Source organism: Epinephelus lanceolatus, chromosome 5, assembly GCF_041903045.1.
Source record: "Epinephelus lanceolatus isolate andai-2023 chromosome 5, ASM4190304v1, whole genome shotgun sequence".
NCBI classification, from domain to species: Eukaryota; Metazoa; Chordata; class Actinopteri; order Perciformes; family Serranidae; genus Epinephelus; species Epinephelus lanceolatus.
The window spans coordinates 24,182,481-24,199,886 of NC_135738.1; the positions used below are offsets into that span (position 1 = coordinate 24,182,481).

The 17,406-nt window shown below is 42.6% G+C and overlaps 1 protein-coding gene across 1 annotated transcript in view; it reads left to right on the forward strand.

The window, feature by feature from the left end:
• Nucleotides 1-17,406, forward strand: part of otogl (otogelin-like) — a 33,384-nt gene that overhangs the window by 3,657 nt on the left and 12,321 nt on the right. The window contains exons 7-36 of the mRNA XM_078167912.1: nucleotides 634-755; nucleotides 956-1,161; nucleotides 1,694-1,818; nucleotides 3,248-3,354; nucleotides 3,571-3,677; nucleotides 3,792-3,917; nucleotides 3,998-4,106; nucleotides 4,186-4,232; nucleotides 4,315-4,460; nucleotides 4,575-4,701; nucleotides 4,843-5,020; nucleotides 5,092-5,216; nucleotides 5,917-6,126; nucleotides 6,390-6,558; nucleotides 6,707-6,781; nucleotides 7,028-7,071; nucleotides 7,305-7,470; nucleotides 8,647-8,754; nucleotides 8,989-9,127; nucleotides 10,076-10,210; nucleotides 10,351-10,497; nucleotides 10,643-10,762; nucleotides 10,919-10,952; nucleotides 11,014-11,093; nucleotides 15,875-16,031; nucleotides 16,298-16,324; nucleotides 16,459-16,638; nucleotides 16,723-17,001; nucleotides 17,086-17,203; nucleotides 17,295-17,374. Coding sequence (XP_078024038.1) covers nucleotides 634-755; nucleotides 956-1,161; nucleotides 1,694-1,818; nucleotides 3,248-3,354; nucleotides 3,571-3,677; nucleotides 3,792-3,917; nucleotides 3,998-4,106; nucleotides 4,186-4,232; nucleotides 4,315-4,460; nucleotides 4,575-4,701; nucleotides 4,843-5,020; nucleotides 5,092-5,216; nucleotides 5,917-6,126; nucleotides 6,390-6,558; nucleotides 6,707-6,781; nucleotides 7,028-7,071; nucleotides 7,305-7,470; nucleotides 8,647-8,754; nucleotides 8,989-9,127; nucleotides 10,076-10,210; nucleotides 10,351-10,497; nucleotides 10,643-10,762; nucleotides 10,919-10,952; nucleotides 11,014-11,093; nucleotides 15,875-16,031; nucleotides 16,298-16,324; nucleotides 16,459-16,638; nucleotides 16,723-17,001; nucleotides 17,086-17,203; nucleotides 17,295-17,374 — 3,793 coding nt within the window. The remainder of the gene's footprint in view (nucleotides 1-633; nucleotides 756-955; nucleotides 1,162-1,693; nucleotides 1,819-3,247; nucleotides 3,355-3,570; nucleotides 3,678-3,791; nucleotides 3,918-3,997; nucleotides 4,107-4,185; nucleotides 4,233-4,314; nucleotides 4,461-4,574; nucleotides 4,702-4,842; nucleotides 5,021-5,091; nucleotides 5,217-5,916; nucleotides 6,127-6,389; nucleotides 6,559-6,706; nucleotides 6,782-7,027; nucleotides 7,072-7,304; nucleotides 7,471-8,646; nucleotides 8,755-8,988; nucleotides 9,128-10,075; nucleotides 10,211-10,350; nucleotides 10,498-10,642; nucleotides 10,763-10,918; nucleotides 10,953-11,013; nucleotides 11,094-15,874; nucleotides 16,032-16,297; nucleotides 16,325-16,458; nucleotides 16,639-16,722; nucleotides 17,002-17,085; nucleotides 17,204-17,294; nucleotides 17,375-17,406) is intronic.

Below are 17,406 nucleotides of genomic sequence, written 5' to 3' on the forward strand. Positions count from 1 at the left end.
CCCGTTTGAGTAATATCTGCTAAAAACTGTAATTCCCAGCTGTTTTTTAAAAAAAAAAATTATATTATTTATTTGTGTTTGTAAAGGTTTACATTGTCAGTAGGAACAATTGGGCTTGGAGCTGAGAGCCACTGACAAGCTAGGGAAGACAGGAAGTTTTAAGAGACTTACTAACAGATTGTTGATTTTGTTGTTTTCATACCATTTGTTAACGATAACAAAAATATAGGATATCACCAGCCTTATAATTTAAGATGACAGATAATTTTAATAGCATTTAACATTACAGTTTTTGTAACATTGTTTTTAATAGCTGATTTATTTGCTTCAAAATTAAGCTCCTGAAGTGTCTCTAACTCTGTCGTACATTGTTTGATTATCATACCCCAAGTGAATTAAATTGTTGCAGCAATTCGGAGGGCATATCACAACAGTCATTCACAGTCATGTGGCAGACGGTGGCAGCATCATTACCTGACAGATGACTGTTTTTTTTTTTTTTTTTTTTTTTTTTTTTTTTTAGAACAGGTCAGGTTACAGACCATGGCTAATCCTTGTTAATACATTTCGATGCTTGTCCCTCTGTGACCCTTTCTTTTATTCTCTTCCACCATTTTTTTCTTGTCTTTTCAGGTCCACAACAGCAGAGTGTGTGACGGGAGTGTGTATTCATGCCCAAGAGCACTCAGCCTGTTCTTCCCAAATGAGGAAGAGATCCACATCTCTGGATATCAGGTCCACCAGGGAGGCCGCAGGTGTGTGTGTGTTTGTTTGTGTGTGTGTGTTCGCTCTGCTGAAGAGAGAAAAAGACACAGATTGATTTTTAGAGTCCTTAATAAAAACATCTTGCTACAAAATTTAAGAACAGTAAGTACCACCTCATTCACACTCAACGTTATGAACATGATTCACTTTTTCTGCCACTCTCTGGATGTGTCTGTCTCTGAAATGTCAGGCTAAGTCTGCCTCAGACTGTAGGCGGTGTGTTTATTGAGCGACTGGCTGACTACCTGCTGGTGAAGAGTGTGTTTGGCTTCTCTTTGGCCTGGGATGGAGGCTCAGGCGTCTACCTGAAGATGAGTGAGGAGCACCAAGGTGCCCCTTGTGGCCTTTGTGGGAACTTCAACCATCTTGCTGGCGATGACCTCACCACTTCCCGTGGTAGGACCGGCCTGACCAGCCCCTCATCCTCTTATCCCTTCTCTCAGCACCCACTCACCTCAATTATTATTATTATACACTCAACACTGATTGTGGTCAATTATAGTAGCACTGGGACCCGAAGAGACCAGAGTGGAAGGATAGGGGAGAACTGATAGTTTGGGTTTGAATGGCTGGAAGGAGCAAGAATCCTTCCTCAGATGACCAGTAATATGAACTGCAGTCCCCTGCTTGTTTGAGCAGAGAGCTGTCCAGTTGAGTGAGGATGAGCTCAGAGAAGGAGAGTAAACAAGTGGAAGGGCCCTGACTATAAAGCTACTATGGGCATGGCGCTTTTACAAACACACAGTTTTAATCATATTTCCTCTCAATGCCCTACTTAATTTGAATTTTATTGTATTCTACTTTGTTTAATGTGAATTTGTAATGACAGTGTAGAAACAGAAATTATTGTGTGCCTGTTTGAATGTCACATCAACTTGTGGCCTGTGTGCTGGGTGTACATATATACTGTGTTGCCTGTGTGTTTTAGGCATTCGGACAGATGAGCCTTCAGTGTTTGCTAACAGCTGGGCTGTGGACCTGCCTCATGAGAGAGCCTGTCCCTCAGTAGACCTCGACTTTAATGGGCCCTGCCACTCTGAGTCAGACATGGATGTAAGAACCACAGACACATTTTTTCTACTAGTATTACTATTGGCATGCATGTCACCACAGCACACCATATACATATTTCTACTGCTTGATAAAAGAACCAGCAATTTTAGCTCTGTCATGATTAAATTGAAAGAGATAATTAAGATTTTTTGGAGTGAGGTTGTATGATGTACTTTTATTAACAACAGTAAATGGTGGCTGCCTTGCCCCCACTTTGGAGAAGCAGGCAGGAGTGTTGTCAAGGGAGCTTAGCAATGTGCTGCTGTGCACAAGGGCAGCAGCAAAATGTGTTTTAACCACCTTAAAAAGGCCCACCTGAAAAAATTAATGTCACTTTAAGTGTATGCTATATTTATAGTAATTCCACTGCTTAAACTTGCTGTCAGACAGCACTTTCCGACGAGGAACTGGCGCCGTTATCTATGCTCTCTTCACAGCCACTAGACTCCTTTGACAAAAAGAGTAAATTTGACATCACTTAACAGGAAGTGCTGCTGCTGTCTACCGCTGCTTCAGTCGGTTATTTTGTGTTATTGTGTGACTTTGGTAAATCTAAACTAACCCTTTGAAACACCAAAGTTGCTTCAGTTTCACATCAAAATGTTCGGACTGATAAGGTATGGGAAATTTACCACATGGAACAGATAATTTACTCCTTGAGACTCTAAAAAGAAATATTCATTAAAAGTCGGGGCCCTGCTACAGCCATGCTAACATAGTGAAATGATCGAAATCCGCCCACATTTTTTACAGTACATATATGTATCTTTATCTCCCCTACCTGACTCCTTTTTCCCTAATTTATACCTTGTATTCTATTTTAAAATGAATACATAAAGCTGGGATGTGTTTGGTTTATTTTAATTATAAATATTATAAGTATTTCAATGTTTGGCTGTAAATCACATAGGCACAGCTGTAAAAAAAAAAAAAAAAACAGCACGGAAATTCGGAAAAAGAAGTTGCTGGAATTGAAATAAAAACTATGTTAAAAAAGAAGGGATGTCAGGCGGCAAGGGAAAGTGGTGATAATATTCTAAATAAACTAAAATAAACTGATAATTATTTTTTAGGTGAGCTTGTTTTTGGTGGCTAACATATATTTCACTGCTCCTCCTGTCCACAGCAGTACATCACTTAGCTTCTGTGGCAGTACTCCTGCCAGCTTCTCCAAACTGTTGGGGTGTGACCCCAGTCAACTGTCGGTAGTACACTGCATATGGACCTCACACAACCCTATTCTAAAAAATCTGAAATATCCCTTTTAGACTAAAAACTGTCATTTCTGTTAAGTTTTTAGAGAATTGTCCTTGCGTGTTGTGTTTCTGCAGTGCTTGTGTCAGCAGTGTTTTTGTTTTGCAGTAGTTCTCTGTATCATATTACGTGCATAATATTCAAACCATACTGTGTTTATTGTCAATGTGTGCAGGACGCCATAGAGAAATGCAGTGCACTTCTCTTCTTCCCATTTCTGTCCTGTCATGAAAACATTGACCCAAATCCCTTTGTGGCCAGCTGTGTGTCTGACCTCTGCGTGTAAGTCAAAACACACACACATTGATGATTGATACATTCACCTCTTTCTTCACCCTCTCTGCTCTGTGTTGTTACCAGTATAAGACCCTTACAGAATAAACATCCATCACTAGCTGCAGTATAGGCTTCAGTTGTAGAGACTCTTCAAATAAAATCAATGCAACTTTTCCCCCAAAAACATTTCATATTTATAACATTTCAAGTTTTTTCTTTCAGTTCTGATGATGAGGAAACATTTTGTCGAGCCTTGGTTGAGTACACTCGAGCCTGCTCACATGTTGGATATCCAGTAAGAGAGTGGAGAGACAGCTTCCCTTCTTGTAGTGAGTTACCACGGCAGCTTCACACACATTTATATTAGGGCAACATTTATACCATGCTCATGTTCTGTAATCTGCCTTTGTGTGAAACTCAGGTGTGTGTGTTTTTGTATGCAGATGATGGCTGTGAGGAGAGTTTTGTCTACAGAGACTGTATCAGCTGTTGCCCACCCACCTGTACATTTGAGAAAGAGTGTCTGGGAACCAACTTGCATTGTCTGGATGGCTGCTACTGCCCTGATGGTATTTAATTATCTTCCCAATTTGTGTTAAATTGAGTTTAATTGATTGACCTCTAAAGTTTGCAGTCCTCCTTCCCACAGGTCTTATCCTACAAAATGGAACATGTATCGCTGTTTCTCAGTGTCCATGTATTTACCATGGTACGTCTTATGTGCAAGGACATGTGCTTCAACAAGGATGTAGTGTTTGGTAAGTGTGGACCTGTAATCACTCGTGAGTGTGCACTGTATCTTTGCCGATGTGCTGCTAATTGACTGTTCTTTGTCAGTGTGTGCATGGGAGGAGTGTGGAACTGCACTGAGAACAACTGCACAGGTGAGTTTATTCCTTCAGAGCAGTTATTGAAGGGGAAATGGCAAATTAAGATTAATTACTTTACCCTTCACTCCCTTCGTAGCTGAGTGTTCGGTGGTAGGTGACTTGTTTGTGACGACATTTGACGGTAGGATGTTTCTCCAGCCGGGGGCGTGTCAGTACGTCCTGGCAAAGAGCCGCAGCAGCAGCAGATTCACCGTCACACTGCAGTATACTACCTGTGGAGAGGTAGCGCACATGATTACTCATGCATACATACATGCATTCACACACTTACCAAACATGGAGTATGCTTTCTGCGTAGGTATAACAAGACCTTCTGTGTTGTCTGTGTGTCCACAGCAGCAGGTGTGTATTCAGTCGGTGACAGTGGTGTTGGATGAGGATGTGAGTCGTCAGATCACTTTAACCAGAGAGGGTGAGGTGATAATGGGTGTCAACCCGGCGCCTGTCCTGCCCTATGCTGATGGTAGGAATCACAAAGCTATTTAGCACACCACAGGGCTGTTACATATCAAATGCAGTCACATCACACTGAAATAATTCCTCTTTGTTCTGCAATAAAAATAATTATTACTCGATCATGGGCCTTAATTTTCTCTTTACATAGATGCAGTGGAAGTGCAGAAGCTGACCTCTGTGTTTACACAGTTGAAGGCAGGGATCGGCCTGAGGCTACACTATGATGGTCGAGGGGGGCGGGTCTATCTGCAGCTGGACAGCCAGTGGCGTGGACAGACGCTGGGCCTTTGTGGAACCTTCAATGGCAATCTACGAGATGACTTCCTGTGAGCAAGTGCCTACTTAATGATCGATGTGGAAAATGTCACTTTACATGACTATGTTTGTGTGCATGTAGGTCACCGTCAGGAATGATAGAGGGCACTCCTCAGCTTCATGCCAATGCTTGGAAGGTTTCATCCGCTTGTGTCGCTCCAGTCAACCTGCCCATCATAGACCCATGTGAGATGAACCAGCACAATGGTAATAATGGCTTCATCTGTTTTTATTATTTTGGGTGCACTTGTTATTTTTTAAGGGGAACTCCAACTACTAAAATCATAGATCAAGTGGTTTAAAGCAGTCCAAAAATATTAGGTTATATCTCCTAAATTCAAAAACTTGGGTGCTAAAACTAAAATTTTGTGATGTCATAGGGTATAAAGTCTGGAGCTGCTCCATAGACAATGAATTGGGAGAGATGTTATAGATGACACTGAGAGCAGCCAGGGAAATGTTCTGAGTATATGGGTCCATTTTCTGTTTCAGGACTGAGAACATTACAATGGAATAAAGCTTGTTTAGGTATAAAAAAGAAACCGACCATTTGTCCGTTCACAAAATCTGGCTCTCATTCATTGTCTATCGAGCAGCTCTTGATTTATACCCTATTACATAACAAGTTTGAGACTTACTTCTCTGGTTTCTGGCTTTGAGAAAGAGTAGCTCATGCTCACAAATATTTATTGAACTTTCCAAGGCCATTGAAATAATGCACTGGAATTCTTAATTTATGTGGCATTCTCCTTTGAATGCCAGCAGCTCTACAGACTGCACTATACATCATCACATCCTAAATATGATTGTGACACTGAGTTGTACAAGTTTAGTTGCAGGGTATCTGAGTTTCTTCAGACTAGAATTTCAAATGTGTTAAATGGAGTTGTGTGTTTATATATTCTAGTGTACTATGCATCCCAGTGTGAAGTGCTTATGGGGAGTGTGTTTACCCCGTGTCATGGCTACATCAGTCCAAACGTCTACCAGCAGCAGTGCCGCTATCAGGCCTGTCGCTGTGGGAGCAGCTGTTTGTGCACAGCGCTCGCTCACTACGCTTACCTCTGCTCCAAACACGGGGTCAACATTGATTTCAGATCACAAGTCTCTGAATGTGGTGAGTATTTGGCTTCTGGGTTACTGTGTTGTGTTGAAGATACTTTGAAATGTACAGCTGGAAATGGTCACAGATTAAAACTGTGCTACATGTGTGGACTGAGTATTTGTGTTTGTTTAAAACTTTATTGAAATTTGTCTTTGAAGTGGCTCACACAGTACACAGAGTAAAAACTTCTCTAACAGTTAAAGAGATTGTATCTTAGGGGCACAGTATATAGAATGTGTATATCTTTGTGTGTGTGTGTGTGTGTATTTACACAGGAGTGGTGTGTCTTGGAGGCATGCTGTACCACTCTTGCGTGTCGTTGTGTGGGCGGTCCTGTCGTGCTCTCTCTAGCACGGAGACATGTACCCCTGACGACTGTGCCGAGGGGTGTGGCTGTCCAGACGGCAGCTACCATGACGATGTGCGCCAGCGCTGTGTGCAACTGTAAGATTTCGCCACCTCATATTTCATCCTAACAATGGTCATCAATTGCGATTTGGCAGAAACACACACACATGGGCAAACACCAACACAAAATAAAGCATCGTCATTAGTGAATGTAATTAGAATAATGACACGAGTTTTTCCTCAGGTCTCAGTGTCACTGTTATTCCATGGGTGGTGTGTCACAACCAGGGGAGGTGACCTTCAGCGCCTCTGGCCCCTGGTGAGTCACAGCTGGCCTTGACCTTCACTGAAAGTAAAAACTCACTTTGGCTGCTGTCCTAACTGCACACAGTGTCCTCAGCATCCTCATAGACACACACGGTCTGATACATTTGAGAAAGCAATAAAAGCTTAAGTGATTGTCAAATGAGACGTAGAGCACTTAAACTAACCTTGTGTTTGATAACATTACTCTCTTTCCCAAACACTCACTTCTTTTTCTCTCCCTTCCTGTCTCCTCCATCAGCCTGTGCAGAAATGGGAAGATGGAGTGTGTGCCAGAGGAAAAAGGTAACCTCTCTGCACTCCCTCCCCTCCCTTCAGTTCCTGCTCTCGTTCGTTCCAACAACAAAGTGCCGTTTCAGGCTGTGTCCCTCTTGCTGAAATCAAGAGCCTTATGTCTGTGGTTGTAGCTTGTTTCCCATGACTGGCTGTTGCGTTTGATGTTTAAGACGACCGGGGCATTGATTTTCTTGAGTGTATGTGTGTGTGTTGGTATGTGTGTCTGTGCATGCGGATTCTAGAGCCAGATAGTGTAGAGGTCGGGGAGTGTCCGGAGGGGAAGGTGTACCACAGCTGCACCGAGCAGAGAGGAGGCGTAGCCTGCGCACCGACCTGCCGTAACCTGATGTTGAACCTCACCTGCCCTCCCAGTACACCATGCATCCCTGGCTGTGTCTGCCCTCCTGGGTAAAAAAAAAAAAAAAAAAAGCATCTGCTGCCTTTCAGTATCATTGTGTATTTGTCTTTTTCAAAGACCATGAAAGTAATTTTTCCAGGCCAATTGGCAAATATACTATATTATTAAGTGTTTCCTACCTTCCAGGGAGTCACGATCCTGTTCATTTCAGTATGATGTAAAAATCGTCATGCAGATTCTGTAATGGTGAGCGAAATCAAGTCTCTAGGTGATTTTCATACTGTAATAAAAGCAACTGAAACTACTGGCTGCCTGGAAGCTAGTCAGTAGTCATGTAATTTCTAGATAAAAGCACAGGTTTAGTCTTTTAAAGGTGTAAGAGCTTGTACAGTAGTAAGTGCCTTTGTCAAATGCAAATTAAAAGCCTTCATTGAGAGCACCTTGACCTTATTTACTTTCCACACCTATAATTCCCAAGTGTAACCAAAATCAACACAGGCTACATACATAACTCACAGAACTTATTACATAAATTAACTTACTCAGGGTTCCCAGGCATCCTGGGAAGACAGTTTTCTAGTCATAGAAAATGAGAGAAAAAGTCCTGGAGAAGCTTTTGTTGTGTGTGAAAATAATTTCAACATCGCTTCATCTATCAGAGCTCCTCAAAACAGATAACATTGCCATCTGAAGGCTAAGTTATGATCAGAATCTTAATGTACAAACAGTAGTTTATGGATGAGCGTTTGGAATTTGAAAAAGGCTTCTTTGGGTGTTGTGGAAACACCCTGAACACACCCCCAAGTCACGTCACTTGGTAGAACCTGCTGTTTGGATGACATTACAATTTAAGCTGCCAAAACCCTGAATAATGTAATTCAAGCAGAGTGTCGAGGATAAAGTTGTTTGGATTAGTGATTCTTGAGAAAGCTGCTACTGGAGGCCAAGCAGGCACTGCAGTAGTTATAATTAAGTGAAGCCTTGTACATCTGCAGGTGTGTGTGCATTAATTTATGATCAGTTGCTCATAATTTCTAAGCGTGTAAGAGATCATTTCATAGATTACAGTAAGTTATAGCCATAGACCGCACATTGTTAATATTAGACTTCCACAGAGTGGAGAATGATCTTTAGAATAGAATGACCCTGTGTACTGCAAAAGGGGTTTTCAATCAGGTGTTTGCATGTTCTCTACCTCCTACTTGAGTTATGTTTTATCTTTGAAGGCTGGTGCTGCACAACAGCGAGTGTTACTATCCAGAGAACTGCCCCTGTGCCTGGCTGGGCCTTGAATACCTCCCTGGAGAAACCGTGGAAACTCCATGTTATAAATGGTATACACCTGTGTTTTACTCCCCATTTGTATTTTTCCCAAAGGTAGAAGCACCAGAATAAGCAGTGATGCAATCATATTATTTCTGAATTGAGATTTTACTGCATATGCATTTTTTTCTGTGTAGGATTAGAACTCTAACAAACTGTGACTCAGAACATAAAGTTGTATTGTTCACAGCACAATGAGTTTCTCTTTACTCTCCGCATGTGCACCCGCCTGTCCGTCTCCTCAGTGTGTGTCACCGTGGCTATTTTAACTGCAGCTACTCGCCGTGTCCAGCTGTGTGTACCGTCTACAGCGACAGACACTACCACACCTTCGATGGCCTTGAGTATGACTACCACTCTGACTGTCAGGTCTACCTGCTTAAAGTGAGTAGATTCTGTGTGTGGTTGTAAAATGACGTCATCAGCTTAGACGTAGATGCTAGACTGTACCCAGCAACGACAGTGTTTTACCTAGTCCCGCCTTATTATGATGTGATTGGCTATTACCAACCCTAACCATGACCTCCGACCTCGACACACCAATCACAGCATGTAGTCACAGCACAGTAGAGCGAGACCAGATGAAACACTCCTTTCTGTCGGTACATTGTAGCATTTACACACATTTACGAGCACTGGAATGTTAATCAGGTGGTTTCAAAGTGCTTTTGATAGGCTGTGTAAGAGAAGTGTGTTTGTGTGTGTGAGAGATGGTATGTGTTTAAGTGCAAAGGAGGAGCATCCTCCACTTTTCCTGGCCAAGACTGATTTGGATCTGGGAAAGAAGATCCAAGCTTGTTTCTAAACCTGGAAGAGAGAGTGGTTTTTAATTAGAGCAGATTAAGGTGTGTATGTGTGTGTGTGCGCTGGTGGGTTTGCACCACGGTAATGCTAGCAGACGTTGTGCAAAGCCGTAGCGACACAAAGAGACCAGTGTTCACTTCAAACCCCAGGACTCCTGCGCTCCCAGGGATATAGAATTAGAATTAGCAGAACAGGCATTCCAATTCAGACCCACCAGCAGGCTGCCGGCCACCGTGCAGACTTGAAAAGAATGGGGAAGCAGGTCAAAGCTGTGTCTTAATAGCCTAGAGTTGCTTCCTCTTCTCGTCACCTCTCATGTACCCAGAATGACACTGTTTCCTGAACAAGCAGAATCAGATTTCTAGCTTGAATCTACGATGTGGTATTCAGATATTGCATTTCCAGCTGCTGTGGCAACAGTATAAGAGGGAATTATGAACAACAAAACAAAAACATTGTGTTGTGTTCAAAGAATAGAGATGAATCTTCCTTTTCTCAGAGTAATATTTTGTCTTCCCCTCTCACCAGAGTGCAGGAGAAACCGAGGTGTCCATTGTTGCCCAAAACAAGGACTGCTATGAGAGTGGCATTGTGTGCATGAAAATACTTGTCATTCACGTGGGCCTGACCAAAATCTACTTCACTGACAGCTCTGGCAACCCTGTACGGACGAAACACACACAGTCACACTCTCTCTTTACCAATCAAGCAATGCACCTGTGTCTCCTTTCCTCTTACAAATTAATATATCAGGAAAGATCCAGTGATTTTAACTGATACTAATCTACTTTGTCTTGCCTCAGAGCCCGTCCACTGTTGTCGGTCGTGGATCAGAGTTTGAGCTTTGGAAAGCCGGCTACTACACTGTGGTCCACTTCTCCAATCAGGACCTGACCATCCTCTGGGACCGCAAGACAACTGTGCACATTAGAGCTGGACCTCAGTGGAAGGTCTGGACTAGGAGTACATTTTTCAGATGAAAAATGATTTTAGTTTTCTCTGATCTACATATATATCTTTGTTTATACTGAATGTGTAGACTGTTATTATGAAAGGAATCTGAAAACATGACTCAGTGTCTTTCCTGTCAATTAGGGCCTTCTCAGTGGGCTATGTGGAAATTTTGACAGTGTGACAGTGAATGATATGACCACCTCCAGCCACATGGAAGTCAATAATGCACAGACCTTTGGAGATAGCTGGGCTCTGGGACAGGTATGAGTCACCCCAGCTCCTCTCCTCCAGTCATTGTTCCTTTACCGTCTTTCCCTTTTCTATCTTTGTGTATCTCCCACTCACTCTTTCACTCGTCTCTGTTTCCCCTGTAATTTATGTGGGTTTGACTCCCTCGAGTCCACTGTGATATTTAAGAGTAATCAGACACTTGATCGCCTTCTGTGTGTGTGTGCGTGTGTTGTGTGCATTTTAGTGTGAAAGTGACTATGTAGTTGAGCGACCGTGTGAAGGCGACTTAGGCAGACAGCCGTACGCCAAGAGGGAGTGTGCTCTCCTCTACAGCGATGTCTTTGCACCTTGTCACAACGTGGTGAGTGCCATTGAACTGATGCACACACACTCTCTCCACACTCTCTCTCTCTCTCTCTCACACACACACACACACACACACACACACGCACGCACACAAACGTCGCTACAGAGTGAGCTGCAGAAAGGCTATCTTGCTTGCAGCAGGGGAATAGGGGTTGGTTAGGGGTTATGGGAACAACTCCTAACTGATCCCAGGGAATACACTGTTCCTCAGAGATAAATACCACAGCAGACCCGGGGCTACACACAAGAACAGACTCACACACCTGTATGTTATATGACATTATTGTATTTCTCTATGTGGCCAGCAGATGGAGCTATGTATATATGTACAGGGGCCACCACATAAACTCACTTGACTTTTATAGTAACTGACACTTTACACTTTTAATAGACATGCAAGAACTAATCCTTGCATGTGTCTGTTACAGTGCCTTTGTTCTCACATGTGATGCATTTACATATATATAAATAATTTCATGAGTGATGGTTTATTGTTCACACTGTAAAGATTTTTGTTGTTTAGTAGCACATCTCCTTGTAAGCAGGTGCTGTCATGGCACTGATTTGAGCATTAGTCGCTTCTCAGTGTAAAACACACACATTGCACCTGTGTGCTTCTTGTTATTCAAGATTCAAGACTTCTCAAGACTAGAAGCGTGTGTGTGTGGGGGGGTGTTTTTCTGCAGAGACTCTGCCCTCTGCCTGGATTTTCTTCTTATCTTCTGTGCCCGGGATGTTCACTTGGGGGGGGGGGGGTATGTCCACAGCGCTCAGGTGAGGTCAGGGCTTCATATAAAGGTAGTGACCTGATACCAGACTGTAAACAGCAGGTATCCAAGAGACGCGACGCTAAAAAAAAAAATTGGAAATATAGCGAGGCGAAATGCCAAATGAGGGTGAATTTAGGGTTGGCTTTAACAATAAACGATAACACTACACAGTATACTTTAAAGGCCTGGATTTCCAACAGGGACCCCTAGGGAGTCCTCACAGTAACTACAGGGGGTGCCGCCAGATTGCCTCATGATAATTTATAAGATAATTGTAGTAGTTTTTCAATGACTATTATTATTTATTTATGTACTGTATTTCCCAAAACTTATGTGTCTGAAAATACACATTAACATCAATCCAATATATTATTAGACAAGATAATTTAAACCTTTTTAATTTACAGTACACAGCATTAATGATAGGCTAACTGTTACCCATGAATCCGTGTGCAGTCATGTGAGGTAGCACCTTTTTTTTGGTCATATATTGACCAGCAGTGTATCGTTTTGTACCTTTTTCTAACAAGAGATTCTGACACACTATCCAACTCAGAAACCACCAGTGAAACTGCAATGGGTGAAGCTAACGCACCTTGCCATGCTACAATTGCTGCTGTCTGAGCAGCTTTAGACAAGTGCCAATGAGAGAAGACCGAAAAATATTTCGAGAAGTATCTCAAGTGCAACTCAATTTCATACAATATCTGTAGTGGGGGTCCCTGCACCGTCTCTCTTTCAGCTAAGGGGTCCTTAGCTTGAAAAACATTGATTGCTCTTGCTATAAAGCAGCATGGAGCAAGTGAATATTTGGTGTTATTTGGTGCCTTTGCATTCAATTTTTGTGACTTTGCTCAGAGACCAATTCCTGGCAGTTTGTTCTGGTAGAGAGTGACTAAAGTGCAAGACATCCATGGGCACTTTGAGAGAATGTTTCTTGCTTTTTTTTTCTACTAGAGTGCTCTGCCAAGATATTTTGTTCATTTTTGTACATTTTTTTATCAGATCAAAATACTTTCAGGACAACAAAAATAACATGCATGAAATGCATATAAATCTATATCTATCTATCTATCTATCTATCTGTCTATCTATATCTATATATATGTATAATATATACAGTACAGGCCAAAAGTTTGGACACACCTTCTCATTCAATGCGTTTTCTTTATTTTCATGACTATTTACATTGTAGATTCTCACTGAAGGCATCAAAACTATGAATGAACACATGTGGAGTTATGTACTTAACAAAAAAAGGTGAAATAACTGAAAACATGTTTTATATTCTAGTTTCTTCAAAATAGCCACCCTTTGCTCTGATTACTGCTTTGCACACTCTTGGCATTCTCTCCATGAGCTTCAAGAGGTAGTCACCTGAAATGGTTTCCACTTCACAGGTGTGCCTTATCAGGGTTAATTAGTGGAATTTCTTGCTTTATCAATGGGGTTGGGACCATCAGTTGTGTTGTGCAGAAGTCAGGTTAATACACAGCCGACAGCCCTATTGGACAACTGTTAAAATTCATATTATGGCAAGAACCAATCAGCTAACTAAAGAAAAACGAGTGGTCATCATTACTTTAAGAAATGAAGGTCAGTCAGTCCGGAAAATTGCAAAAACTTTAAATGTGTCCCCAAGTGGAGTCGCAAAAACCATCAAGCGCTACAACGAAACTGGCACACATGAGGACCGACCCAGGAAAGGAAGACCAAGAGTCACCTCTGCTTCTGAGGATAAGTTCATCCGAGTCACCAGCCTCAGAAATCGCAAGTTAACAGCAGCTCAGATCAGAGACCAGATGAATGGCACACAGAGTTCTAGCAGCAGACCCATCTCTAGAACAACTGTTAAGAGGAGACTGCGCGAATCAGGCCTTCATGGTCAAATAGCTGCTAGGAAACCACTGCTAAGGAGAGGCAACAAGCAGAAGAGATTTGTTTGGGCCAAGAAACACAAGGAATGGACATTAGACCAGTGGAAATCTGTGCTTTGGTCTGATGAGTCCAAATTTGAGATCTTTGGTTCCAACCGCCGTGTCTTTGTGAGACGCAGAAAAGGTGAACGGATGGATTCCACATGCCTGGTTCCCACTGTGAAGCATGGAGGAGGAGGTGTGATGGTGTGGGGGTGTTTTGCTGGTGACACTGTTGGGGATTTATTCAAAATTGAAGGCACACTGAACCAGCATGGCTACCACAGCATCCTGCAGCGACATGCCATCCCATCCGGTTTGTGTTTAGTTGGACGATCATTTATTTTTCAACAGGACAATGACCCCAAACACACCTCCAGGCTGTGTAAGGGCTATTTGACCAAGAAGGAGAGTGATGGAGTGCTGCGGCAGATGACCTGGCCTCCACAGTCACCGGACCTGAACCCAATCGAGATGGTTTGGGGTGAGCTGGACCGCAGAGTGAAGGCAAAGGGGCCAACAAGCCTGTTGGAAAACCATTTCAGGTGACTACCTCTTGAAGCTCATGGAGAGAATGCCAAGAGTGTGCAAAGCAGTAATCAGAGCAAAGGGTGGCTATTTTGAAGAAACTAGAATATAAAACATGTTTTCAGTTATTTCACCTTTTTTTGTTAAGTACATAACTCCACATGTGTTCATTCATAGTTTTGATGCCTTCAGAGAGAATCTACAATGTAAATAGTCATGAAAATAAAGAAAACGCATTGAATGAGAAGGTGTGTCCAAACTTTTGGCCTGTACTGTATATATATATAAAATATTGGTATGTTTGTTTATGGTGTAGGGAGAAAAACATGGCCTTGTATTTCTTGTATTTCACTTATCATTGTGAGTGGCAGAGAAGCAACTGCACTATGCAGCACTTTACCAGACAGAGATTTTTTCTTTGCCTGGGCCATTGTAGAAAAGACAGTTTCACACAAATAAATGGATTTGAAGGGTAGTAGCTGCTCTGAAGCATTGATCTATAAATTCATGGTTAAATGACACAGAGTTTTTCAATTTTGCATTCAGACAAGAGAAGTGGCTGTCACGTTCAGTCTCAATCTTCAGACTTCTTTTCAAAACAGATGTGAGGGAAGTCAGATTTAAAAACACCAGTGAAGTCAGCCAAACATCCCTGTTTTAGTGACTTTGCTGGAGTTTTCTCCGCATCCTAATTGGAGCGAAAAGCACCCATCCGAGGAAGTCATTTCTAAAACTTGCTTTCTTGAGAAAAACATGTTTTTTTCTGGCTTTTCATAATGTAAGTGTCCTTGCTCTGCAAAGACACACTCAGTTTGTCTGGCTTGTTGTATAAAATCTGAATGATGTCTTAACTGAAACTAAGGGACAAGTGAGATTCATGGTGTGACAGAAATGTTGTGTTGTTATAGAGAACACAATCAGACATCCTGCTTTACAGGTACTTGTTTTTTATTGGCAGATGACACATGCTGTTGTAAAAGTGATGCACTTACAGCAGTCGTTTAAAATAACATTTGTATTGAGGGTAATATAGGGATTGTTTAAGTTGTATATCACAGATTTTGTTAACACAGATTGTTTTTGGATTGTTCATAACCAATATAGAAAAATAAGAAAATGACTGAATCACTCCAAACTACCTTTTCAATAACATGACTGTATTCAATTGCCAGCCAGCTGCTCCACTCAGGATGTAGCCCCCGCCCTACCTAATCAATATTTGTGCTTCTCACATTGTGTGCTGTTTTTGTGCATTGCAGCCGTCAATGTCAAATACACAAAGGCCCAGTTACCATCACCTTTGGACAGACAAACTCATTGCTGATGCATTTTGTCTGTGTGTCATAGAGCTCATCTGATCCCCTCTGCACCAGAGGTTGACCCACATTCCTTTGTCCTGAAATCTCATCACTCCTTCGCTGTCTGAATTATTGAAAACTACTCACCCCCTAAACAGTCTCTCCCAGCGAGATTGGCCTGGTTCGCTTTACGATTGTTTGTGTGTATGTGTGTCTGTGTGTGTTTGTGTATGACCATGTATATGTGCTGTGCGTACCCTCCAGGTGGATGTGGCCTGGTTCTATAGGAACTGCCTGACAGACACTTGCAATTGTAACCGCGGGGGAGACTGCGAGTGTCTCTGTACGTCCATCGCTGCTTATGCACACAAATGCTGTCAACAGGGAGTCACAATACGCTGGAGATCGCCCTCTGTCTGTCGTGAGTACACGCACACACACATACACACGCACACATGATTATAGTATGTCAGTCTACTCTGTGTTGGTCTGAGATATGACCCCTGCTTACCCCTTTGACCCATTTTCAGCAGTCCCTCTGTGCATACACCAATGTTGTGCTGTTTTTCATTTTAGTCACATATTATCTCAGAGCTACTGAAATGCTTTACAACTTCTAAACTGTCTTTCTCTCACTCTTTACATCTCTTTATTGAATTTTCAAAATATTTTCTTGCTCTCTTTCAGCCTATGATTGTGAATACTATAATCAAGGTAAGTATGAGTGAGGGCTAGTCGTTTTCAGAGAGCTATTTTGTTGATTGTTGTTTCCAAACCTTACACACTCTGATTCCCTGCCAGCTTGTCACCGCACTAATTTCCTCTCTCTTTTCCTCGCTTCCCCACAGAGCTAGGCGATGGCCCATTTTCCTTGGTGAGTGCTGTTTATAATGACACCATGTTTGGAGTGAATCGCACCAGCAGCTCAGTGTTTCCTCTGGTGAGAGAGAGACCAGGGCAGTTGCCTGCCCCAGGCTTACTGTTCAACTTCATGATCACAGCAGGCCTGCAGAAGGACAGAACATCACGTAAGCACCCACAATCACACAATAACACATGACTAGTCTTTGTGTTTTTGGGGTAAGTTAACTCCCATTCGCTTATTTTCGCAGGTGTCCCTGTGGTGTCACTGGAGTCTGCAGAGAGACCAAACTTTTTCCTTGTCGTGTCAGGACGCAGCCGGCTTCAGCTGGAGCGCTGGAGTCGAGGGCCAGAGTTTGGTCGCAGGGCAACCTTCATCCAGCACCAGGGGCTGTTTCTGCCAGGTCACACCTCGTTTGAGCTCGTCGGCCAACCTGGAATCTTTCTGACACTGACACGCACTGCTGCACGAGCTCAGAGATACGACACCTCAGAGGGCTTCAAAGCCAGCAGCAGCTTCACACTGGAGGGTCAGAAACACACACATATACCCAACACATATCTATTTACATACACAAAAAAATAACTAATCTGGTGTTTTTTCTCTCTGGCAGAGAGCAGCTTTGTGATACCTTACCGCATGATGTGTGAGTGGCGTTACCAGGCCTGTGCGAGCCCTTGTGTCCACACATGCAGTGATCCAGATGCCACCCGCTGCCAGTTCTTGCCTCCGTAAGAGGCTTGTCTCAATAAAGGCACTCATTATTCAACCAACATAATCAAAGCTTAGCTCAGGTGCTGAAATAGTGTCTGTATGTTACAGTGTGGAGGGCTGCTTCCCACGTTGTCCCAAGAATATGGTCCTTGATGAAGTCACTAGAAGATGTGTCTACTCAGAGGACTGTGAGTACAACAGACGAGTGTTTTGTCTTAAA